Source organism: Struthio camelus, chromosome 5 (genome assembly GCF_040807025.1).
Source record: "Struthio camelus isolate bStrCam1 chromosome 5, bStrCam1.hap1, whole genome shotgun sequence".
NCBI lineage: Eukaryota > Metazoa > Chordata > Aves > Struthioniformes > Struthionidae > Struthio > Struthio camelus.
This window is the reverse complement of record NC_090946.1, coordinates 42,329,126-42,355,425: the sequence shown is the minus strand read 5'-3', so window position 1 is coordinate 42,355,425 and position 26,300 is coordinate 42,329,126. Positions and strand designations below refer to the sequence as shown.

Genomic DNA, 26,300 nt, shown 5'->3' with positions numbered 1-26,300 from the left:
ATCTAAGGTGAAACTAATTTATTTTCCTGTCACCTTGTCAGAGAAATGCTCACTTCCCCTAATAAAATTGGGCCACCTGAGCTCAGCGATAGACAAGCCCACTTCTTTTAATGTAAACTTTAATACTCCCAGGTCTTTCCCTTTCTTTTCTATTTTACTTGTTTCTTTTTACCTTGCTCCCTAAAACTGCAGACTAAACCTGCCTGTTCCTGAGATTTTTCTGCCTTACAGAGCTCTTTGAAAAATTAAATAGAAGTCTGAGAAATTCTTAACCTCATTTTGCAGAATGTGCTGGAGCTAAAAGTCTGTGATGAAGACACAATCACCAGGGATGATGAGCTCTGCACAGTTCTCTTTGACATAGATAAACTCACTGTGGGACGTACTGTTCGGGTGAAATTTCAGCTGAATCCGCAGGTGAGCAATGAAATCAGTGAGAACCGAAACAACTTCTTTTTACCACCTAAATATATCCTTGTACAGTATTTCATTATAGGAAAAATCTACTTGAAATTGTATTTGCTTCTATTGTCAGAAAGACTTAGAATCCCTGTGGTCCATTCTAGGTTTTTTTTGTGAGGGGGGCAGACTCTCTTGTTAACAATTCAGGATGGAATCACCTAGAAATAATTACCCCAATGGCATCATTCAGGATATTTCTGGCATGGTTTGTTAGCTATTGGTTTGAGTTATGAATTCTCAGCCAGTTTAAACTGCAGGAATATAAAAGCTGCTGATTTTCTAGTACTGGGAATTTAATTCTGAGAAAGGGCTAACTTAGCAGAATAGCCATTTCCCAAGACTATGTGCTCATATAGCACTTAGGTTTCAAAATACTGATTCTGGCAACTGCTTTTTCAGTATCTGAAAGTTTAGTAAGTTGAGATGGCACCATGGTTTCTTTTTTGCAAATTATTCTATATTTCAGAGAATTTTCCAAGTGCTATCCTAAATACATATTTTACAAATGATATATAATTGGTGTGGTGAAAGCTATTAACAGAAATAAGTGATATACCTTTCTTTTTCTTCTTGCCTCTTTTCAGGCACGTGAGGAGCTGGAGGTGGAGTTCACATTGCAGAACACGTGAGTAGAATTCTAAATTTTATATAAACTATTGCATTCAGTATAAAAATAAGCTGGAAAGTTTGTTCATCTGTAATAGTGCTTTCTCTGAAAGCATTATCTAGATGTTTTCATTCAAGTCCAGTAAGTTGCCATTTGGAATTCCAGAATATACATTTTTTAGATTTTAAATATCTGAAAATGTTATTTTTACCCTATTGGAATGCTACCTCCTGGGTACCTCCTTCCTCAGGTGATGTCTTTGCCATTAGGTGAAAATATGAGGAAGTATGAGGAGAGTTACATATTCAGGAAGTTTTCACCCTTAGGAAAAGGAATGCTAAGCTAAAATGTCTGATTCCCCCTCCCCCCCTTTTGGTGGGGATCCTGCTTTTCAAATTGACAACGTTATAAAAGGCTCATCTGTAATTTGATCTATTTAGCACACTTGGCTGCATATGGGGAGATGTGGTAGGCTGTAGTATCAGTCCCAGCTGGGAGAAGAACTAAGTAGTCTGCATAAAGAAAGGAGCAAAGATCACTGGGGGGGACTGAGGGCTGAGGAATCAGGGAAACTGGAGGAGCAGCATCAGCTTCACTTGGTAGGCTTGAAAGTTGTTGGTGGAGCTCAAGTGTGAGGGACTTGTTAGCTTCAGCTGATTAACATTGTGGAGAAATCTGGGGATCTTACTGAATCTTCTCTAACCGAAGAGAGAGTCTGATGCACAATCATGGGTGTTCTAGTCCATCCCCATAACATGCTTTATGACTCTGAGGAAGGTATTTGAGAAGATTTCTGTTAGCAATTTGATCCATGTTATTGGACTGAAATTGTGCTATTGAGACCCCTTCAAGGCATTTGGGACACTGCAGGAGGCCTAGCATGATAGTATATTGGTGAAGAGTTTGAATAGTGTATTTATTCCTAACAGAAGAAAAAATTCGGAATTGCTGGAGGAAAGACAATATCTCAGTGTTATGAACAGAGAAAGATCTCCCAGGGTTCACAAGCAAAAAGCCCATCAAAGTTAACAAAGCAGCCCCAGAATCTCCTATTGCAACTCCTGGAAAATCACCAGTATGAATGGATTTATGATGGTTACTGCATCAAAACTGGCAGAAGGCTCTGTATCAGCAGAACAAATGGTGCCCCTCACAACTTAAGAGTGTACCTCCAAAGTGGGGAGTGGAGCTCTGGTAGATGTCCCAAATGGCCTGTCTACAGTCTTTCTTCCTCTGCAAGTTAGAGGATGGCTTAGGGAGTTGGTACTTAGAATTATATTCTTAGTAATCCTGCTTGTTGAGGAAGGCACCTGTCTAGGCAGGTTGTCTGGCTTGAGTGTTATGCACTGGTAGGCTTGTATACAGAGATGAAGGGAGGAATCCGTCTCAGGGTATGTAGATGGTGGCTCTGTGTCAAATGTTTCTGCTGGACCTTGCAACTAGGTTCCATTTCACTGGGGGCATGTTCACTTGGTAAAGTTAGATATTTAGCAACTTCTTTAGATTCTGCACAATAGTTTTGCTGGTCAGAAGGTGATGATAGGGACTGTACAAATAGGAAGGACAGAAACATAGTAATTGGTCAGTAACTACAACAAAAACATTTGTGAACCTTTTTTTTTTTTTTTTTCATTCATAGAATATGGTACCTGAGTGACTAATGTAATATTTGTGGCCTATAGAAATCCCTGCACAAAGGGAAGACGTTGCTGTGTCATAAGGTAGTCAGGCCAGGGAATGTAACTCTAAGGGTTGCAACAGGTTGCAGAAAAGGGAAGACTCTTCTCTAAGGAAATGGTCTACATGTTGGAAAGTGGATAAACATTTCTCCTCCTCTCTCGTTTGCATTTCTTGCATACGTGTGTGACTTAGTGCTGTTCTGCCCATCAGCCAAGTCCGGAATAAATGTGCAAGCACAGCTGAGTTAATTAAAAATTGTTTTCTGGAGAACTTTTCATGGACTCTGATTTTGGTAGGAGATCAAGAGGGTTTTTTTTCCCCCTCAACACAGGAAATCATGACGTAAGGAATAATAAAGCAAAGGGTTTGAGGACAAAAATTAAGACCATGATGTGCATTACCTGTGATAAGCTAGAGGGCTGTGGAAAGGTCTGAAAGCATGAACTGAAGTAGATGAGATGGGTCACCAGAACGCTATGTACCAACCCTAGCTCTCTTGAGCTGAACAAGCCCAGCAGGTTTTGGCAAGGGAGGAGGGCCCAAGTGGCCAAACAGGAAATCTCACTGGTCCAGAAAAACGAGCGTTGGAAATAATATCCACTTTGGAACAAGAGCTAGCTACTTCTCACATTGACAGGGATACCCAGATGGAGAATTTCAATTAAGAAAAAATGCGAACATTAGAAAAATGTGGACTGTGAAAAGATGGAAGTATGTTACTGACTCTGATTCCCTATTAAGATTGGTTCAGCTGCTGTTGAACCAAACCCAAAGCGGGGGCACAATGAAGCCCTGGGGAAAAACTGCTGAGGAAAAGATCTCTTTAGAAAGAAATCACCAGATATTTGGTGATCTGAGAACCTATTAGAAGACTGTTTAAGTTCCTCTTCCCATAACTCTTAAATAAGCCATTTGAATAAATTAACCTATCCTGAAGGTACTGCCGGGTTGGAGAAGAGCTGACAGAAATTAGAAACAATTTTAAGTGGGGGAGAGCCAACCACAGTGCTAACATGAAGCACAGCTAACCATGTGGGACAGTTTCTACAAGTCCGATACTGTGATGGGAACAATGAGAACAGAATGTTTTTTATAGGTAAACATGGCAGCTTCTCTGAGAAGGTAATTATTATCTCCATGACGTTTTGTCCAAAGCAGTTTACCGCCTTTTACTTCCTCATCTTCAGTCCAGGTCTTACTGACTGCCAATTGGAAAACTTACTCTATCAGCTTGTTCTTTCTTTTCAGCATTTCAGATGAATAACTTCATATGCGAAATGTAACCCTAGGCCAAGAAAGTTTCCTGGGTTGCACCTACAGTGGTAGTTTTGTCACACTCGTATCTTTGCCTGTTGACCTCACGGCAAAGATTGTGTTTTAGGTTACTTTTACCAAAGTATGTTATAAGTATTTGCTTTTGAATCACCAGTGGGCTGTATGAAATTTGGTTCTTGCATTCATTCCAGTTATCTTGGATTTAAAATGGAAGAAAACTGTCATTTTGGTAGTTTGTTTTCCGCAACTGCAAGATGAGTACCCTCCCTAGTTTTGCCTCACTCTTACACCGTTGCCTGCGGTAACTACAAATGTACATCCTTGCTGCCACTACCTGTGGCAGGCTCTGAGAACCCGATATTTGATCCTAACAACCCAGAGAGGAAGGCACGTTCCTTCCTCCAAGTGCCTTTCCACCAGCAACTGAGCCAAGGGATTGCAAACACCTGTCCAGTGTTTTATAGGCACATAACATGAACCCAGCTGGCGTGAGAGCTGCTGCCCTTGAGCAGCAGCAGTGACAGAAAAGGTAAGTCTGTTGTACACAGGTTGTTGATTTGTATATTTTAGTGTTCTTTGTGTTATTTTGTGATCTTCTTTTTTCAGAGGTAATGTGGGCTCTCTCCCTTGTGTTTCCCTTGGTAGTGTACAGCAACAGAACGAGCCTTTACGAACTGCTGAGGGGACAGGATCCCGCTGGACTAGGTGGCTTCGCTCACTCAACATCCCTCTTCCCTCTGATTTTTACTGAACCGCAGGCCCTAATATTAAGGGGCCACAAAGGGACTTCTAATGAACTAAAAGGTACTTTGAATTTGCAAGGGAGCTGGAGAGGTTCGAGGGGGCCGGAGTATTGCTGGCTCTGCTGATCATCTTTTTGGCCTCTTCCTGTCTTTCAGATGTCCCAGGTTGAGGAGGTTCATCTGAAATATTACCCAGAAGAATGAAGGACTATTCTCATACAACTTTTCATCTCAAATCCCCTTCCCTTTTCTTTTTTCAAATGTGAAATTGTTTAAAACAAAGCCCACAACAGAAATGTAAATAGATGTACAAAAAGTTGTATAAAATTTTAATGTTAATTATTGAAATATGGCTAAAGCATCATTTTTAGAAAATAAAAATCTTTTTCTTTCTGTAGTTCTGCTGTGTTCTTTTGAAAAATTTCCCCTGTGTTTAGGGGGAGCAGCAGACCCTACTAGTAGTTTGGTTTGGGCACTGCTGAGGAAACTCTCCTACTGGGCTGAGGCTTGATCTGTGTGGGGCTAAGTGTATTGTTTATATTTGTGACAGGAAATCACATGGCCCGAAGGAGTACTTAAGGCAAAAGTTTTAGGTCAAGGAAGAACACAGCCAAAGCTTCTTTGAGGATAATACAGTTTTATTTTTTTCAAAAATATTTCTCTTTCAGTGTTGAGAGACAGCGACTTTCTGTGATTCTCTTCTGTTTTCATAAAACAATGGCACTTGCAGGAGGTGAGAAACAAATTACCTGGGAGTAAGCTGTCTCTATGTCTGATTTGGACCGCAGAGATTGTACGCTATCCTCCATGTTTCTCTCCGTGTAACTTGGAACAGGAATCAAGTCATCAGAAAGCTCAGAAAAGTAGCCTATGCTATGTGAAAGCCACTAAAAGAAGGGGGAGCTGGATCTGATGTGAAAGAGTTAAAATGTATAGATTTGTATGCAGAAATCTAGACTCCCTAGTGCTCTGGAACAGAGCACGTTTGCCTACTCTACTGTAATGTGAGAATCTGTGTATCTATAACTTCCTCTATACAGTATTGACTGTTTCGTTATAAGCCAGACAAGGTGCACACTGACCTAGCAAGGAAGAAAAGAGAGTTCAATCTGTATTAGGTATTGTAGAGGCACAGGGTGGGAAGTGATCCTCTAGGTCACTGAGTCCACCACAATCGTAGGCACCCGTGCAACCTATGTTTAGTAGGGAAAGATCCCCAGGATCTCTGTTCCTGGCTTTCGTTGCTGTAGGCTGCAAATTCTCATAGTAAGACTGAGACCTGCTATGTAAAAGGCCAGAAACCATAAACTGCAATAGGCATCAAGAAGAGGACAGGAGTGTTAGTATATGTAATGTGGGCCACGCAATATCAGGATGTTTGCTAGGGAAATTTCCACTTAACCCTAAGAAGTGGACCTTATCCAGTGCTCCAAAATATTGGAGTAGGCAAAATATTCAAAGGTCCCTGCCAATCTGAAGAGTAAGGGCTCCTCTGCACCGAGCTCAGCTTCGTGTCTCTAGCCGTGGCTGATTTTCAAAGCTTCAAAGAAAGGTGAATGCTTTCCCTCTTCTTAGAAGTGCGTATGTCACCGGGGGGAGAAAAGAAATCTTTCTGGTCTGTGCTTGAATCAGCGGAAGCTGTGAGACACGGGGTAAGGAGAGTTCAGATCACAGTGCAGAGCGTGGCCAACAGCTGATGACAGCCAGGCTTCCTTAGGGCAGTAACAGCAAGGCTGATACCACCTCAGCCATCAGTGTTCAATGCCTGTATCATCCTTGCTTTTCCCAGGAGCTTGTGCTCCGATGCAAATTCTGTAGTATTCTTCCACTCTGTTTGAAGGTTATGCCTTGAATCTTCTCATTACCCATCTAACTTTATACTTTGCCATTACCAGTAACTCAGATAATACCACACTCTCCTGGATATTTACCTCCATGAAGAGATATCTTTGCCTGTCTCTCTACCTTCTTTTCACCAGGCTAGGCAGACTGAGACCTTTTGATATCCACCCATGCTGTTGACAAACAGCTCCCTCTTAACTGTTTTTAATGAAGTGTTTGAGTACTGTGACTCCATGTGATGTGTAATGCTACAACTTTTTGACCATAAAAAATAAGTGCAGAATTTTGGGTCTGGAAAAAACCTTGAATGATAACTAAATCCATTTCCCTGAATGGTATTAGGAACACTGAATATATTTTGCCCTTTCCTGATAGATGTTCTTTGAACTTATTTTTAATACATTTTCAAAAAGAGAAGATCCTACAAAATTCTTAGGTAACTGCTTCTGCTACTTAGCCGTCTTTGTCACTGGAAACCTTTTCCTGCATGTTCTTTGCTATGTTTAGCCAGTTAATTTTTGTTATCTTAGAGGGGAATGTTGATTTGGAAATTAAACTTCGGACTGTTTATGAAGTTTGGAATTTTGGGAGGATTTTTGTATTAGAAAATTTTGCAAAATTATTTTCCTGTGAGTTTATACTGAAATCTGGTAGTGTGTGGTAGATCCCTCACCCTGTGAGGGTGACAGAGCATTGGAACAGGTTGCCCAGAGAGGTGGTGGAGTCTCCTTCGCTGGAGATATTCAAAACCCGTCTGGATGTGATCCTGGGCAATATGCTCTAGGTGACCCTGCTTGAGCAGGGAGGTTGGACTAGATGATCTCCAGAGGTCCCTTCCAATCTAAACGATTCTGTGATTCTGTGATCTTCCCGTGAAATGGGAAATGGAAAATATTTAAAACACCTAAGATAGTCTCCAGCTCTCCTCAAACACAGTATGTTACACTTGAGAAATCATTACGCGGTATAGTAAAGCAAGTCTGAAATCCACAGCACTAAAAAGCCCAGCTTCATATTCTATCGTGACAGAGAAGTGTGGAAAAACGGGCCACTCAGACCATCTGCTAGAATTTTGCCTCCTAACAGCCTTATAGCATTTGTGAGTGAGAACAAATATTAAAGTTGGAAATGTCAAAATTGATGGGGAAAAATATGTAACGTTTAAATATTTATCTGAGTTATTCCAACCATGATATTGTATTTTCTATTTTATTTTTCAGTGTGGACTATCCTGATGCCATCATTACTAACGGAGTACTTGTGGTAATGTTCATTTGTTATGATCTTTCCTATGAAATGTTCACATATTTAGCTGTGGAAACTTTAAGCTGTGTCCCAAAGCCTGTTCTATCAGCCATAGAAGAAGGGTCTGTAACTGGCATTAAGAATCACCAGTTTCCCAGCGCTCCTGTGGAGTGCCACCTTCTGTCAAAGGCAGGCAACAATACAGTTGTCAGCGTTACCCTATGCAGAGCCCCCACTTTCTGCCAGAAGTTTGAGTTTCCTACCAATTATTCTTACGTTATGCCCCGAACTAGCAGGGACTAATGAAGAAGGTGATACAATGCCCATAAAAAGTCCCATACCTCAAGATACCTGTTATTTTAAATAGGTCTCACCTTCATCATCTCATTTGTCTCTCACTTCCAAGTTAAAGCAGCTCATGAGCGGTTCCTCTTTACTGTCCAACCTGGCAAAAATACCATGTCAGTATTATCCTCATGTCACCTAAAGAGATGATAACTATAGATAATAATGTTACTCATTGATGAACTAGAGGGGCTGGTTGAGAACAGAATGAATCACTCACAGTGACACTTACACTATTCTTTTCTGTCGTTTATTTTCCCTGTTACAGGCACGTGAAGTTTCCTGTTTGGAGGTTAGAGTGGATACAGGGAAGCTGAAGCTGCAAGCCACAAGTGAGGTTATTGCTTCATTAACCTATTGTTTTAGTGTTGTAATTCAGTCATTATAACAGATGCTGAAAAATTAATAGTCTGTTGTACATGTTACCCTGGCTGTGTCCCATGATACTAGTTTCACCATGCCCCACCTTGCGGAAAGATTTTATCTGTCAAAAGTCTAAATTATTTAAGTATTTGCTTCCCAGGTGAATCTTAGATTTATGCAAAAATAACGCTATATATAATAGAATTAAAAATTTGGAATAAATTATATTAGTTACCATTGTGTTTTGCTTGGTCAGAATGGAAATTAATTAATTTGGATCTTTTAAAATTATCTTATAATTACAATCCTATATAGAAATCTTAGCCTGTATGCTTAATTTGGGCTTGAGTACATACAAGGTTTCTGTACATTAGATTCTGAAAAAGATTTTTTTTCCCTCGAGTTGCTTGAGCAGAAATAATAAACTTATAAACTTAAGCTCTTGAGCTTAAAAGAAAATGTCTGCACAAACTACAAATCACTGACAAATCAGGCTTTTGCTTGTAAAATGAAGTCATAGTAAATATGAAACTTTTCAATAGCCTTTTAAAGTTCACTTGAATGAATAGTACCTTTTGTAAAGCTGCTTATGGGGTGAATCTTGAGAAATCATGACTATTTCTAGATAATTCATGAATGGAAAACGAACCATTTTGAAGCAAATACAATTATGGAGTGCTGTTATGGGAAGGTTCGGTCTGAAATGTAACTTGGCAGGAAAGATGAACGACCTAAAATTATATGCCAGTTGCCCCTAAGGTTGCGAAAAAACAGCATAGGATCTCTCTGTGAATATAAAGGCTTTTCTGTGCAAGAAGCACAGCCTTTGGGTTAATCAGTTGTTTCAGTTTTGGTGACAGGATTATTATTGAGCAGTAGTGACAGAAGGCACACATCAGTCTGCTTGACTTTCGTTTAGAAACATTTGGCTATTGTAGCAAATGTGACACATTAAAATGTACAAGACTGTGTCAGAGCAGACTTGCATCAAATAAATCAATCTCCTGTTCCACTTGAATAATCCAAAACTCATTTAAACTGACACTCCTTTAAATCTAAATCTTGGTTTTATTATTCATATAAAGCACCTACCAAATAACCATTCTGCATTATTTCAAAAATATGTGATTTCTAGGCATTACTATTTTTATACAGATCCACCAAGATATTTTATATTAGATTTTGATCTACTTTAGACACCCGAAGTCTATTTAATCACCACATTATAAGGAAAACTAGACAAAAAGTGTGCAGAGTAGAGGTAGATTTTACATATTAGTTGCGTGTGTTTGCTTGGAACAGTTAAAATTCTTTCTTCCCTATCTCTGTTTAGATCAGGAACTTACATTCATAGTGAAAGGATCCCATGAAGGAAGCCAGAAGATTTTATTGGACTCTGACCCCAGCCTTAGGATCATTGCATTTCACTGTGTCATAAACGACCAGACAAGACTGGATATCATACTGCCAAAAGAGGTATGTTCCTCTTTTGTATGTTATCGTTAACTTTAAAGAAAATAGCAGAAGAAATTAATTAAACAATGAACTGAACTAATCCTCTTTATGGGAGAAGTTCTGGAGATGACAAACCTTTCATGTTCATCTATATCCCTACCACTTTCCACTTTGTTTCAGCTGATGGATAAAAATGAAACAGTGAACAATGGAGTCCTTTCTCTGCCTCTGAATTTGCTCCCTTTGCAGAAGAAAATAACAGTACATGAGGTGAGTGCTGTGAACCCTTTTAAATAAATAGTTTTCCAACAGTTATCATGCTTAATTTTGTCCCGCTAGAAATAAAGCCATTGAATGAACAAAATCACCATATAAAATCATAGAAACATTCATTGAAAATGTTTTGAAGGAATAAAACACTGGTGTATTCAATTTTAAGGAAGCGTATGTTAACAGTCATTACAATAATCTGAAAATCATTACAAATAAGTGGTTTCAAGGAATAAAAATGACTGACATAAGTACATGCATACCAAAATTTCTTCGTAAATATTGGGGTAATTCTACAGTGGCTAGTAATTCGAAAAAATTCCGGAACACAAGCTTAATTTCATATCTCATCTTGTCTATATTGGCATTAAAAGTATGCTTTCGTATGTAACTCTTTCTCTGGAATGAAATAACTCATCAGGTTCTTGCTGGTCCTCCTAGGTGTGACTGCTGCGAGTTAGCACAATGTGCAGGCTCCTTGCTCACTGACTCCCTAAGCAGATAGGCTCTGTAGGTGAGGGAGAATTTGATTCCGGAGCGGGGAATGATACTTGGTTCATTGTACCAAAAAAATGTCCTTAGCCCTTTGAATTATCATTTGAGAACCTCCTCTCTTACAGAATGAGCCTTGCTTGAGCTGGAAGGAAGGTTTAAGAATCTGATGGTATTTAACTTTATTTTATTGATTTCTAGGATCAATCCTTTGACTTGTGTTTGACAGCAAGAAAATGGTAAGATAGCCTCTTCTTGTCCTAGTGTCCAGGATTATTGTAAGCTAGTTATCTAGGCTTTTTCTGCAGTCAGTGGAGAGAGAAAAACAATTCGAGAGGATGCTTTATCTTGTGCTCAGATAGATGTCTAAGGTAAGTCCAAATCAGTTGCAGGTGCATGGAGTTCAATACGAGTTTATGAACCCTGTGAGACTTTTTTTCTGAGTAAATTAGCCCGTTTTATGATCACTATCCTTAGAAGTGAGTAAAATGGCACTACTTACACATTAGTTTTGTTGCCTCTTTATGCTAAGAGTGAGATCTGTGTAATGCCTGAGATAATCTCTAACCTTCTTTGACTTTGCAATGTCAACACAGCAAGGGTAGAGCAGCCTGGGTTCTGTCGCTTCTCCTGTTTCACTGAACAAAATGTGAACTGAGATCTGACCGCTTGCACCTCTGCCAAACCAATGATAGCAATAGAATTGCACTAGCACCACTGGCAGGTAAAAATGAAGACAAGGGTGTTGACTAGTGTAGCTGACAACTTCATTTGGTTCATGGCATTGTTGCTATCAGATGAAATAGGGAAGGGAAGAAAAATGGGTTTTCAGGGTCCAGGAGTAGCCTGTGTAGGTGAAATTCAGAGCATAGGAAAAAGAGCTGCTTGCTCAATATCAGCTCAATAGCAAAGCTACGAAAAAATGTAAACTAACAGAATACATATATATATATAGAGAGAGAGAGAGAGAGAGAGAGAGTGAGCGAGCAAGAGAAAGTGTTGTTTGGGACTTTTAAGCATCATTTTTTTCATCTGTCACTAAGACAAAGTTGTTCACTTTTAGAAGATCGATCAAATGACCTTATTCTGTTTTCAAAATTGAACTATGATTCAGCAAATTTGCTGGAGAAACAGAAGTTACCAGCATTAGCCTATGAAACATTTGTGTTTGTGAGATAGTGATGAGAATAATATTCAGAATAGGCTTGACAACCACCAGAGGGTGATGTGACCTGGAAGATTTGGGCAATTTTGAGAATGAGTTTCTCAGTAACAAGCATATTTTTATTTTTGAGGGCACACAAACATGAATTTCCTTTTGTTTGTTTTTTTGTACCTTTTCTCTGCAAAATCTTTGGCCTGTGCTTCACATTTTTTAAGGGATAAAACTCAGCATGATTCCCCACGTGGAAAAAATGGTGAATTTTCTTATATGTCAGTAGGATGAAACGTGGAAATGCTTATCTAGAGAACTCTTCAGTACACAGGTAAAAGGCATCAGGAATCGGTGAAGCTGTGAAGAAGCACCTGAATTTCTTTATACTGGGTATCCAGCCAGATCCGGGCTGTGGATTAAAAATTCTTCCCAGAAGAATACCTCCTTGGGGGCACTCAAAACCTTATGGAATATGGCACTGAGCTGCTTGTTCTAGCAGACCCTGCTCCGAGCAGAGAGGTTGGACTAGACAATCTCCAGATGTCCCTTCCAACCTTGACCCTTCTGTGTGTAATCGTTCCTTCTTACATGTTGACACACTGCTGTGTTACTACGTTTGGGGCTGTAATATAAACAAAACAACTGACTAATGAAGTGAGCATCAGAAACCAATGCAAATAGAACACCGCACAGTAAATACCTCTGCAAAGCCTCAGAAGTTAGCAGAATTTCATCAAAGTTTGACCAAGGGTGTGATACTGTGGAGCTTGTCCTATAGTTCAAGTCTGATCACACAGCTCCTCAGGGATTCCATTTTTTAAAATTGTTAGTGAACTGAGAACATGAATTTTAAAACCTGGTGGCATCACTTGAATTTTCCAGGATGTCGTTATGGAAAAATGAAAAGGATACTGAAAAATTACCCCTGAGATTACCCCTTTTGGTGATCTTTCTCTGGCTTATATGTCTTGTCTTTGTGTCCATATTCACAAGAAATCTAAAAGACCTTGGAAACTTCTCTATCTTTACTGCTACTCCTTGCTGGTAATAGAAATACTACTTTTTCTTCTCTTCCTTGATCAGTGGGCACACTTGGAAATAGCTTGTTTTACAGATTACTTATGGAGTTTACTGACCGACTGTCCTATGTATCCTGAAATAAGCTGTAAAATAGCATGTGCGTTTGTTTGTCCCATGGTCTATTCCAGCTCAGGAGATCTAGATGTGCGCTTGGGTTATAGCCTGTGCAGGGAAGAGCAGGACTTCCTGCGAAAAAGGAAGAAATACGTTGCTGCTGCTCTGAAAAAGATTCTTCAGCTGGAGGAAGATCTGAAAGACCATGAGGCAAGCTGTACAGTCCCTTGCAACAACTCCTCTCCAGTGATTGGGACCTGGTCCACAAACTGAAAACATGAATACAAATAAATAGCCTAATTAATCCTGCTGTTCTGGTGCAGGCCTAGCTCCCTGAGAAACGAGACAGGAGCAAGAGAAGCAGTAGCTGGCCCATGCAGGAGAGCAGGGAAGGGAGGACTTGCCTTCAGAGGCCCAGTATTTCCTCAGCAGGGCCCCAGTTTAGCCAATTTCTGTTTATTCCTGAAATTCCTCATATGAGTCTCAGGAAGAAAGTTTATAGTGGACACACATGGAATAACTGGAATATGCTGCCTGGGAAATAGTGTATCCTACCTCGTTAATGAAAGCAAGGAGTCAGTCATGTCATTTGTAAGGGGATTCTGAGTTGAGGTAGTTAAGTTTGCACACAAACGTCTCAATAAAAGCACTTCAAGTGGTTTCTGCGGTGGAAAGGTGTAGTGTTGGGAAGACTGACTACTAGAATAAAACTGTCGAGTGAATCTTATAGAATAATTGAGACGCACAGATGAAACAGCTGACTAAAAGTGTAGCTTTATCACTGTAGACCCCCTACTCCTGCCTGTGTATTTCAGTCACAAGTTTTGTGATTGCTTATGGCTAGTTGGATTTTGAGGACCACGAAGGTAAGAACATACCAACAGTAAGAATTCTCTTTAATAGGCAACTATAAGGAATAGTACTGTGCGTTGTATTTAAAAGTACATATTAAAAATTCATACTTTGAATTTGAAATTTAGTTTTTTGAAAAGGCTGGAAGGAACGCTTTTACATAGTTGTCTGTGGTCATGTATTAAGACCAAAACTGTTTTTTGAAAAAGTCTACTTATCCTGGATCTCTTATTCTTTTTTTTAATTTCAAAATTGTAAAAATAGCTTTTCTCTCATTTTATTTCTCTGTTTAAATGTATAATTAGAATTTGAACTGATACTGAAAAAGGTTAGAAAAAGTAAAAACTTTCTGAAATTATTCAAGAGAGGTATTTTAATTAGGATATTTAGACTTTTTCCCCTATTGTTTTGTAGAAAGTCCTAGATTTTAGCTTCTTATCAAATTTAGGGTAGGAAGAATTTTGTAAATTTTATTTTGTTGGTAGGGGGAAAATATTTTCTTCATGGCTTTATTCGTTGACTTTATGAGCAGCAGACCATTTGATGAAATTAGAAATCAATACTTAAAAAGTATTAGATATAGATATACCTTTCCACACAGCATATATGCAGCCATGCAACTCAAGATGTTAAGGAAACAAATGGTGTACTAGATTTGGAAAAGATTAAGATAAGAATAGTCTCTTCAATTATACTTCAAACTTGAAAAAAAAGAAAGCCTTATCAATGACTGTGCTTCAGGACATAAAGTAATTACTATCCTGAAGTCAGGAAGGCAAAGGTATTGTGCACTTTGTCTGATTACAGGGTGTTGTGCATTCCTCTGAAATAATAATCATTGTTAGAGACAGAATCATGGATTCCTAATCTACTCTGGCATGATAAATCCTGTATTTTTTTATGATGGCTTCTAATAATACACTTTGAGAAGAATTCCAGGGCAATGAGGTTGATTTCCAATTAAATATTAAGTAAACAGCACCCCCTCCCCTTTCTGTGGATAAAATATAAGCCTTCACTGTCCCATCAATTAGGTGGTGGTAATAGAAGCCTTCTGCAACAATCACATCCTTTTTCCACAAAGTCATTTCATTGCTTATTGTTTCTACCAGGTCCTATAACTTTTCACCTGATTTCTAAAATAAAAAGATTGCTTGTCTCTAACATGTGCATGGCTTTCACTAGCTTTTTGCCTTGCTATGTTGAACAGGTGCCAGTGGTGGCAATTACGACGACTGGAGGAGGGACAAGATCATTGACAGCAATGTATGGCAGCCTATTGGGTCTGCAAAAACTGAATCTATTGGACTGCATTTCCTACGTTGGTGGTTTATCGGGAACCACGTGGTGAGAATGATCTGAACAAGATTTATATTTGTTCTCTTTGCTTGATAGTGTGGATTATTTGTACAGCACCATCAGTTTATATCGCCCTTCCTAAATAGAGGCATTTCCATTTTCCCAATGATCTTCTCTGTGTCCATCTAGAGCTAAGAAACAAAACATGCAAAGAGATTGATCATCACGTCCATCAGCTACTTTTGTCACCATGTTAACACAATTTGTGCCTGACGTTTTCATGTAAATTACCTATAATCTTTTCATATTCTATCAATTATACCTTAGACTGAATGCAATGAATATGTCTTTAGACTGGAAATTGAAGAAAGATGGGAAGAAGAATTTATGTCTGCCATTTTCTGGTTATTCTCACTTTCATTTTGGATGTAGTAGAGTGCATCTTCTTCTGGTAAAAGACGTATTTGGGACTAGTGGAATTAACTCTGTTGCAAACAGTCCAAAGAATGATGCTGTGTTACCTGTCTCAGACAGACTATGGCTATTGTTGCTTATCTTCAGCTGCTCTTTTCTCTTGGTGGGCATACATCAGATGCTGTTAAATATTTAAAAGACATTTCAAATATAATCCTATAGATTCTAGCTAGTTCCATTCCTCCACAGTATAGGAGATGTGTTGCCAGATCTTTAGTGCAGTATACTAAGCTTTTACAGCCAAACCAATAAGAAGGTACATCACCAAAACTACTAATCTATGTCCGATTGAAAGCAAAGACAGTTTTTGCACTGAATTATGTGCCAGTCCAAACCTTAATCTCAGGTTTGTCTAAGTATTTGCTAAAGTCTCTGAATGTATGTGGAGATTTGAACGTACCTGTCTCTGTTATGATTTCAAGGAGACAAACAAGAATGGTCAAACCAGGACATGCCAAAGACCCAAGCACCCTCTAGTTGTCTCTCTCTACCAGTAGCCAGTAATGGATGCCTGGGAAAAAATACAAGACTAGAGCAAACTGTTCCCTAGAATACACCCCAGCTTCCAAGAAATGGGCTTGGTTATGACTTGTGGTGTCTTTGTGTGGATTTTTTTCTCATATGATTTTTTTTTGTTTGAGCCCACGTAAACTTTTATTATCAAAACCAAAAAAAACCCGAGAGGCTTTGTTTGCTCTAGAAATGAGAGGACTTCTGGTGTGTTTAATTTTTGTTCATAATCCCCACGTGAACTGAAAAGAGCAAATAGGTTGCACAAAGTTCTGTGAGGCCAGACCACAACATTAGCCCTCTTTCATTATTGTCTTCTGATGTTTCTTCAGGACGATGGCAAACTTATATGAAGATGCTAACTGGTCACAAAAATATCTTGAGGAGGCAATCAAGGAAGCTCGCAAACAAGTAACCAAATCGAAGATTTGCTGTTTTTCTTTGGATTGTCTGAAGTACTATTATAATGACCTGATGGAGAGGACTAAAGAAGGGCATAACACATCTTTCATAGACTTGTGGGGGCTTGTCATTGAATCCATGCTACATGATAAGGTACTAAATATTACTCCTTTTCCCCAGAAAGTGATGAACTATAAAGGAGAAGAAAAACCCTGGGATAACACTCAGGACTACTGATGCAAATAACTAGTTTAGTGGTCAAGTAAATGTTGTATATTCTGATCCATTATTAAAACACTACTCTTGCTTTAAAATGGTGTTGGCCTTGAACTGAAGGAGCCATGGCACTTTGGCTTCTTAAAAAAGAAAAAAAAATTCCTGAGGAAAAAGTTCTGTCGAAATGTAAACAAATCACTTTAGACATTAGATATTCTGAAACATATTCTGACTAGAAGAGGTGCTTAAAAATCTTAAATAATTTACTTCCCTAGTATAATTGAAGATATGCATTTATACAGTGCCTTAGTTATAGGCTTTGCCTATGAAGGTGGGTCAAGTAGCAGGAAAGACCATTCTCTGAATATGTTACCAAGGATTAAGAAAGATTGTTAGAAACAGTGGTACTTTTAATATAACTTAAATAGTTTCCTTCTGGCTTATGTTTATACAAGGAAGTTTTAAATTGCCATGTGTAATACAATATTTTCTTGCATCTGCATATACTTGGAGCGCATATTAAAATATGAGGAACTCTGTTCCTTGAGCTCCAGCCAAGTAAAGTACCTTACCTTTCATCCAGCCACACATTTCTTTCTGGATAATGTTTTCTACTCAATGAATGCAGATTCATCCTCTGCATGTCAGCCTCTCTGCATGTCTCGAAACCTGAGAACCCTTATAGGGTAGCTGATGCTCATGGGACACGTGGCAAGTCTGGAAAATCCCATGACAGATATTTTTGACTAAAGTTCATAATTCACATTATATAATTTCAAGTACAAGTTGTTTTTCACTTCACTCCATTAACTGCTTTTCTAAAAACCAGAAAGATGAACATAGACTCTCGGATCAACGGCAAGCAGTGGATAAAGGTCAGAACCCATTGCCCATCTATGTAGCCATCAACCTCAAGTCCAACTATAGTGCCCAGGCATTTAGAGGTAATGGTTATGACTGAGATTTCTTCATAGCTTTATAATTTAAGAAGCCTGAACTAAGACTTAATGTATGTAATCAGCTTAAATGATACTTTCATTTTAATCAGAGAAAAGCCTTTTCACATTTCAAAGAATTCTGAATAACACTTTAAAAAAAAAAAAAAAGGAAAAAAAAAGAAAAGCAAACACCTTTAGTCTTTAGAACTTGAGTTCTCAATATTGTTATAAGCAAAAGTGTATTTGTAGTGCAAGAGATGCCAAGCTTAAAATTTAGCCTGGTCACAAAAAGTATTAGAAACCTTTTAACAAAACCAGTTCTCATGATGATTCCACGTGGTCCTATTTTGAATAATTACTTTACTTTTTGAGTCTAGTGGCAGGAAAATGACCATCTGTTAGTTTTCGCAGTGTTTGTTTAATATGAGTAGTCAAGAGTAAATGATACCAGGTAAATAGTAAGTGCTTTGTCACTGTTACCCTACAGGGCACTAGTCATACCTGAACAAGATATGCTTTTGGGTAAGACTAACTGCAGGGAACACATATGGTTTCATTCAGACCAAAGCTTTTCTGCTAGAGATTGCTCTATCAGTAGACCTCACAGTCTGGGACCACCCTCCATTAATGTAAAAGAAAAATCTGTTCTTTCAACTCATTAATACTGCAAACAATATTAATACAGGTATAGGTGGTTGGCAGCATATTATGAGCTAGACAGTGTATTTCTTATGATTCTTCCCTGTTCTCTAGTGCTGTTCTTTGTAGCAATAGTTAAAACATAATCGCCTTTTGATGATCTTGCTGCTATCACTGCAGAGTGGCTGGAGTTCACTCCTTATGAAGTTGGTCTCCTGAAATATGGAGCATCTATTCGTGCAGAACATTTTGGAAGTGAATTCTTTATGGGAAGGCTGGTGAAGAGGCTCCCAGAGACTCGGATCTGCTACATGCAAGGTGACTATTATCTAGAGGGAATGTTAGCCTACCCAGGAAGCAGCTGGCGCTAGTGAGCGCATGATGTGTGTTGGAAAGCATTGGGAAGGCATGGGAAAACAAGCTGAGCAGGTGTGAGTCTGCATTAGTGAGGACACATGCAGGAACTATGCTCACAGCGATATCTATCCAGATTGAAAGGAAGTGTCCAAGGGGAAAGACTGAAGGTATGTATTAATTAAAATTCTTTCAAGTTTACTCCATCAATCAATTTGTATGCACTCTTTCATGTTATAGGCATGTGGAGTAGTATATTTTCCATAGATGCGATGTATGTGTGGAATTTGGCTGTTGATTCAGAGGACTTCTGGAGTAAATGGACCAGAGACAGAGTAAAAGATATTGGTAAGAAGACTTTTTTTTTTTTTTAAACCATCAGCATCTATTGCTTTCATTTCTTCTCTTGGAACTACGCACAGGTCTAATGCCTAAAGAGATGCTTTCTAGGTCAGAGAGAGATGAGAAAAGCAAAGCAGAGACATCAGTTAAGAAACGTCTCTGCCTGATTTGGAAGCAACTTTGCTTCTTCCGCAAAACTTTGTGCTTTTCTAAAGGGTATGTAGAGAAAAATAGTCTCCAGCAATTTTCAGTGGAGAGGTGAAGAGAATATTGCACTAGGAACATGTCTTAAGTGCCTAGGTTAGGAGGAAGTCTTCCTTGGCCCCTAGTACAGTCCATGGAGAAAATAGCTCTTGCGGAAGTCTGTTCCTGAAAGAAGGCTGTCTCATGCAGGCAAAACTGTCTGTGGAGAAAGCTCGCTGTTGCCGTTAATTGTACAGGAAGCCTGGAGTGCCTGGCCTGCTAGCTTGGCTACGTGTTTACAGCTCGGTGATATTCACATGTCTTCTGAAGGTGTCCTGATCAAGGGCCAATGTAGTCCTCACAGATATTTTGGGACTCAGCTCTCCCCTGTGCCACACCTCACAATAGAAGTGGGTACCTTTTTGGCAAACCTAGAATATGAGATAGTGTTTTATTACCTGAAAGCTTGCCACTTGTGAGTAGTGTGTCATTTAATTGTGTAATATGCATCTCTTCTGTATTTTATAGGCCTTAAAGGCTTGTAACTATGTTTGATTTACGTTTGGGGCAAGAGTGGGTGAGAGTTTAGTTTATTAGCTACTGCATTGTTTAAAATATTCATTCAGAAAACTGTTCTAAACTTGAAAGTTTTTTTTCCTTCTTGCAGAGGAAGAACCCTTTCTATCTATGAATCCTTATGAGGTAGGCACATGTCTGCTCACTCCTTCATGTGCTCTGTCTTCCGCTCTGCGAGATGTCTTAACAGGACGTCCAACCATTGCACAGTATCCCAATTTTCTCAGGGGCTTCCAGATGCACAGCAAGTACCTGGAGAGTGAAGGATTTTCTACGTGGAAAGGCACAGTAATACAACAAGTTTTTCCAAAACATTTTGAGGAGGTTTGGGAATTCATTTAGGATTTCCAGGAAGGAGGAAGAGACAAAAATGATATCCGAAACTCCACTTCTCCCTTCCCTAGGCGGAAGCAGCAGAAGCCATATTTGGACTCCTGTTCAATTTTTGGGGGGCATAAGGGGGTGAAATTGAATTTGGCCATCTGTAGCCTGCATTTCAGTGGCCAAGGTGACCTCAGCCTGGGGAGACATAAGGGATCTCTCCTTTAGAGCCAAAGCTGCGTGAGGTGTCCAGGAAGGAAGGAACAAAAGAGCTGTAGTGGGTCAGTTATGGCTATAAGTCAGTGCTGCTAGTGAGTCAACAGATGGCAGGGAAAATGTAGGGGCAGAATTCTCTATTCTTCCCTCTTTAACTTTCTGCAGAGAGACAGTCAATTTCCTCTTCTATTTGTTATGACAAGAAATATTTGTGTTTCAGACACAGTGCTAGACTCTTTCCCAAATAAACTGATGGAAACAGCAGATGATGCGCTCTCCTTGGTTGATACTGGTTTTTTCATCAATACCAGCTATCCACCACTCTTGACATCTAAGAGGAAAGTGGATGTCATCCTGCATTTGAATTACAGTGGAGGGTCACAGACATTGGTAAGAAAAGCCACGGTATCTTTGAGATCTTTTTTTTCCATGGTTTTTTGGTCTCCAGAATTTGTCAGTTTAAACAACTTTCCAGTACTGAAAGGGGAAGAATCAAATGTCTGCTGGTTTCCACCATGAATTTGACAATGGTCATGCCTCTCTGCGTTACAAATTCTGCCTTACATTCCTTAATGACAAGTGTCTTTCCTTCTAGTCCTCTACCTAAACTAGGAGTCTGACACTAGATGTTCTAAGACAAATTGTCAAAAGGGTGAATGATAAAGAAGAGTTTTACAAAGTCATTCAGTGATTACAGAAATATTAGATAGGGCATTGGTCTGTTTTAAGATAAAAATGAAAGCGTTGCCAATATTACTGCAACACCTTCTCCCCTGACAGCCTGCTTAATGGTTTTTTCTATTCTGTACTTATGAAAAACAGCATAGTCTATTGAGGTTATTAGATGATGATGAAATGCTTTTTATTTCAAAGTAACTAAGAAGGACATTAGAAGAGAGTGAGAGATATAGGCATTTTAAACTCATCAAGGTCTTCACTGTGGTGGGCCTAAGAGTTTTCAGATAGCTGACTAAGGTGTTATCTGGACCTCTGATACTGATTTTGGTTATCCTTGAACTGAGGAAGCTACAAAGATGATGGAAAGTCCTGGCAATGCTTTAATAGGTTAAATGGGAAAATCTGTATATCTCTGGACCTGTTTATCTCATGCTAATCTTAGAGAAATGGACTGGCTCATATAGGGCTTGATCAGTAATGTATTATGATTAATGCTATGTATCTAAAGAGAATAATATAAAAATGAACATAGGTATAGAGTAAATAGAGCTGTTAATGAATTTGGTTTTTTTCTATAGATAATAAGTTATGTTGTAAATAGGGAGTCATTATCAAACAATCACAAACCATGCAGAGGAAAGAAAGACTGGGAAAGGGTAAATAATGAAGAAGTCAAGACAACCCAGAGTAATCTGGACTGATTGGTTCCTTCTCCATACTTTCAGTATATATACTGTCCTTTCCCTTCTAAAATAACATACAGAAAACCTGTTAATTGAAATTATAAAGTCAGTCCTGTGGCTTTTGGTTCCTTTTGCAAGCTCCAAGTGCTTTCTTCTTTTGCCTAAAGCGATGCAGAAATTAAGAAAACTGCAGTGTCTGATGGTGTTATGACCATTACCGTATGAAACTTCAGATGTTCCCAGAGGAATATCCGAACCATGTTAGTATTGACTGCTGGTGTTTAGAAAATTCAAGTCTCTGGGTCGTCTTTGAATTTTGGTTCTTTTTTTATTTATTCATCCAGCCTCTGGATCAGATTGCAAAGTACATCTCAGGGCAAGGAATCCCATTTCCCAAGATTGAGATAAGCGAGGAAGACAGGGAAAACTTAAAGGAATGCTATGTGTTTGAAGACGCTGAAAGTTCGCAAGCTCCAACTGTGCTCTTTTTCCCCTTAGTAAATGACACCTTTAAGAGATACAAAGCTCCTGGTGAGTCATCTGTGGCTAGCAACTTTAATAAAAAGTCACTGGCTTAGTGTGTCCTCCGTTTCACATCTAATGTGTCACTGTCAGCTCTGCCCTTCTTTGTCATGTCAGCATTATCAGTCTCATCGTTTACAAAAATAACTGCTCTCACTGTGTCAGTATGTCTGAACTATGAAAACTCCAGAAGCTCTCAATTTCTCTCTTGCTTAGTATCTTGTGTGCCTTTTGCTCCTCCTTTTCTAGCTTGGGTAACAAAAGATTATGTTGTCCAAGGAGCAGTCAGCAATTACTGCTGCTGCTGGGCAGTGTTGCCATTTACAGTCATTTGAGTATCCATCAGTTGAATAATATGGTGCTCCTAGACTACTTTTACATCCCTCTGACAAACCATCTCATTCTCCCAAATATCCCTTTTCTACCTGTAATTACTTAAATGACTGATAAGAACCACATGCTGCAATAAAATCTTAGAGATGAACCTCCTTGTGGTTTTTCCCTCAGGTGTGGAAAGAAGTCCAGAGGAGATGGCTGAAGGCAACGTTGATGTCTCCAGTATCCTCTCCCCATTTACGACAAGGGAGGTGTGCTTCAGTGAAGAGAATTTTGACAAACTAGTGAAATTGACCGATTACAATGTCCTCAACAACGAAAACTTGATTATTCGGGCTTTGCGCATGGCAGTGGCACGGAGGAAGCAGCAAAAGTACTAGCCGTGGTGCACTTGCTTTACCCCTCCACGTGATGTTTCTTGGATTGTCTCTTATCTAGTGAGATAAGTGTTTGATGCTTGCCAGTGTTATTTACAGTAGAAATTGCATCCCATGAAGACTTGCTGGACTCCATGCCACTTAAGCAGCTGTTCAGAATGAACAGATTGGAATTTACTGTTTTTTTAATCCTAAATTCAAAGCAGAAAATTAAAGTTTAGTTTTGTTACCTGGCTACTTTACCAACTGATATATATTCCTTATAAGTTAATATAGCGTTGTCTGAGATATTAATAAAATATGTATCACATTAAAAATGTGAATCAAAACAGTATTTATATACTTTTTCTGTCTGTCAGAATGGCATTCCCTTAAACTGGCATCGCTCAGGTAAATAGCTAATTCATTGTGTTGGTCTTGCTTGCCTTAAGTATTGATGCACTGAAGGCTATTATCTGATTTGATTGTCTGTCTACTGTGAATTTTTTTATTCAGCTGGCCTTCTTTACTAAGCTTTGAAGATAAATTTCTTTCTTAAGTTACCACCATTGATGTAAAAACATGTAAAGTTTTCGCCATCCATAAAAATACCCTTGAATTTAGTGATCTTTGTTTCATGTCATCAAAGGAGTCCTTTCCGCTGTTCACAGAACGATCTATATTCAGCTTAAACAGTAGTCATGCTGCCGAAGTTCCCTTCCTTTCATTTTCTCCTGGAGTTGCTGCTGACTGTCCCGTTTCACCCATCTTTACCTGTCTTAATCACTTCTGGAACAGATGGCCCTGCAATTTCTCCCTGTTTTCCAGAAGATGGGAAGTGGCTACTAGCTCTTTGCATTGGATCTGACAGCTCAAGAAGACCTTTTGAGCTCCCTTTTAGCTCTATTCTTTACAATTATTCAACACTATCCTACAAATGGTCTTTTGCTGCTCAGGTTGTCCTGAGAGGTTCCTCATTGTGAAAAATCTTAGAGATGCTCTGGGAGAAGACAGTTGTCCAAGGCTCTCTTCCCATGGTGCTACAAGAACTACATCAGAAGTTCACTTTTTCACAGTAGCAACCCTGCACTGTGGAGCTATGCTGCATGGAGAGACTGTTCATAGCAGCTCAGAAAATGCTGGGGATTATCTCACTATTGATAATAAAAGGCTCATGCTGTTGCTAAGCATTTCAGAGTCACCAGGGTGGAATTGGTGTTGCGGTCAGGAGGATCTTGATCATAATTGATTTGTGAGCAATTTATTTATATGGAACAAAGTTCTAAGAAATAGGTGGGAGAAAAAGACTTCTGTCCTTCGGAAAAAACAGCTAATTGTGCACCCAGAGCAATTTAGGTAGTGGGAGAAAAGGCATGAACCATGTTTTTCACCTGGGAGCATATTCATTGTGTTCATGCTACTGAAACGCTTGAAAGGGCATGGTGGTGTTAACCGTGTTTCAAGGTACAGTATTGCAGGCTTAAATCTAAACTCTTAGCCCTGCTTGTCGTGAGGCAGTTGTAATTGTGTTTCAGATCTAGAACACTAGAATTACCTTACTGGATCGCTCTCACAGGGATATTTTTGTTTTTACTCTTATGGTTTCTGGGCTTTTCTGCTGGAAATGAAACACAGCAGGATGGCAGCTATTTGTCTCAGTCCTCTTACAGGAGAAAAGTAGCAGCAGGACAGAAAACAGCCAGAGAACTGCATGACACAGTCTGAGCCTGATTAACCCTGTTTTTCATCAGACCTAATTATCCTGTCTTCTAACCATGACTAATTGCTATACGACGTAGCTATGCTCTTTCCCAAGTCAGCCGTGGGGTATGTTTGCCCTGTGTCCTGCTGGCCAACACAAAACCTACCTGTCTCTCTCCCCTACCCTTAGATCACTCTGCAGTCCTATCCTTTAGCCTGCCTGGTATTTCAATATCCATTATTTGAAAGAAGGCCCTGAAACTTTACACAGCCATCTTCTATCAACCTTAAGAGATGAATCACATCCTCCTGCTCTTCAGATCTCCGTTTATGCAACCACGGACTGCATTAGCTCTTCCTGTCAGAAGCTCACATTGAAAGCTCAACCACTTTTCTGCTGAGACTGTTTTTCAAGTGATAATTCCCAGTGTATGGATTTGGCCTGTATGCCATGTATTTAGACATAAATATGTTTCCATTATTTCTGTGTTAAAAGATCTGAATGAACCTATCTTACTCTGTGATCCTGTCCTATCTGCCTCATTATTATTCTTGTATTAGCTACAAGTTCATCTGGAGCTATTTTTTTATTTTCAAATCATTAAAAAAAACACACAACAGATTTACAGCTAAGCTTTTTGCAGTCCCGTTAGGAATATTTTCCTTTGAGGGTACCTTCCTTTGACTGCTGCTTTTGGAGATCTACTGCTTATCCATCCTTAATCTATTTAATGTTTATCTGGATGATATTTATTGCGTCCAGCTCTTAAATTAGAGTTTCTTCCTGTGCCAAACATCTTATGAATTCAAATTATGTCATGTTTGTGAAGTTACCTTTGTTAATTCTCTTATTTTGTTGCAAAGTGAAACTAGGCTATTTTATGAGCACAATTTTCTACTACATATGCAAAAAATTTTTAAAAAATTACAAAAATTAAAAAAAATTACAAAAATTAAGTATTTGTAATAGTGAGGATGATGGCCTTTTTCTAGTGCTCTCTTATTTTGTTTATCTCTTGTGAATAGACTAGTACTCAGTTTGTGAGATGAGTGATGCATGGACCACCTCACATGATACTAGAAGTGATCAGCACAGTGAGGCATTATAAATACCAGTGCAACATATGGAATAATGAACAGTAATTTCAGATAATGCCTCCCCCCCCCCCCAAAAAAAAAAACCAAATCCATTTTTTTGAAGAGCATTCACTTAGCATCTTATTTTAGATGCACAAAGTAAAAACTTTTGTGGAAAAAGAATGACATTTTAAAACTTTTGCCTTTACAGTGGAAACTGTCTTACAGTCTTTAGTGTGGAACAGGTGGCTTGGAAATTGTTTCATGCAATATTTTTCCTGGAAAAAGCTCCCTGGCTGAAACAAGAAATATTTGTAAAAATATTTAAAGACCACTTTCATTTGAAGTTGATCTCACGTCCCAGATGTGTTTTCTTCTTCACAAGGAGAAAAAACATTGCAAATACATTACCACTTCTAGGTCCCTTGATAGTCAGAGAACTCATGCGGGATGTTGGGGTGCAGACCCCAGTCTTGCTCTGAATCAGACAGCAAAGCAGCTGTAACAGGGCTCCCTGGGATTCCATGGCCACCAAGTGCACAGAGAATGTATATTT

At 39.0% G+C, this 26,300-nt stretch overlaps 1 protein-coding gene across 1 annotated transcript in view; it reads left to right on the top strand.

The window, feature by feature from the left end:
- LOC104150404 (cytosolic phospholipase A2 epsilon) overlaps positions 1-23,300 on the top strand; it is a 33,937-nt gene extending 10,637 nt beyond the window's left edge. Inside the window, exons 5-21 of the mRNA XM_068945981.1 lie at positions 286-417; positions 1,047-1,087; positions 7,830-7,872; positions 8,468-8,531; positions 9,896-10,038; positions 10,198-10,287; positions 10,981-11,018; positions 13,144-13,279; positions 15,132-15,268; positions 16,537-16,759; positions 17,652-17,766; positions 18,580-18,717; positions 18,994-19,101; positions 19,946-20,137; positions 20,612-20,781; positions 22,097-22,283; positions 22,782-23,300. Coding sequence (XP_068802082.1) covers positions 286-417; positions 1,047-1,087; positions 7,830-7,872; positions 8,468-8,531; positions 9,896-10,038; positions 10,198-10,287; positions 10,981-11,018; positions 13,144-13,279; positions 15,132-15,268; positions 16,537-16,759; positions 17,652-17,766; positions 18,580-18,717; positions 18,994-19,101; positions 19,946-20,137; positions 20,612-20,781; positions 22,097-22,283; positions 22,782-22,990 — 2,166 coding nt within the window. The 3' untranslated portion in view covers positions 22,991-23,300. The remainder of the gene's footprint in view (positions 1-285; positions 418-1,046; positions 1,088-7,829; positions 7,873-8,467; positions 8,532-9,895; positions 10,039-10,197; positions 10,288-10,980; positions 11,019-13,143; positions 13,280-15,131; positions 15,269-16,536; positions 16,760-17,651; positions 17,767-18,579; positions 18,718-18,993; positions 19,102-19,945; positions 20,138-20,611; positions 20,782-22,096; positions 22,284-22,781) is intronic.
- Positions 23,301-26,300: the final 3,000 nt, after the last annotated feature.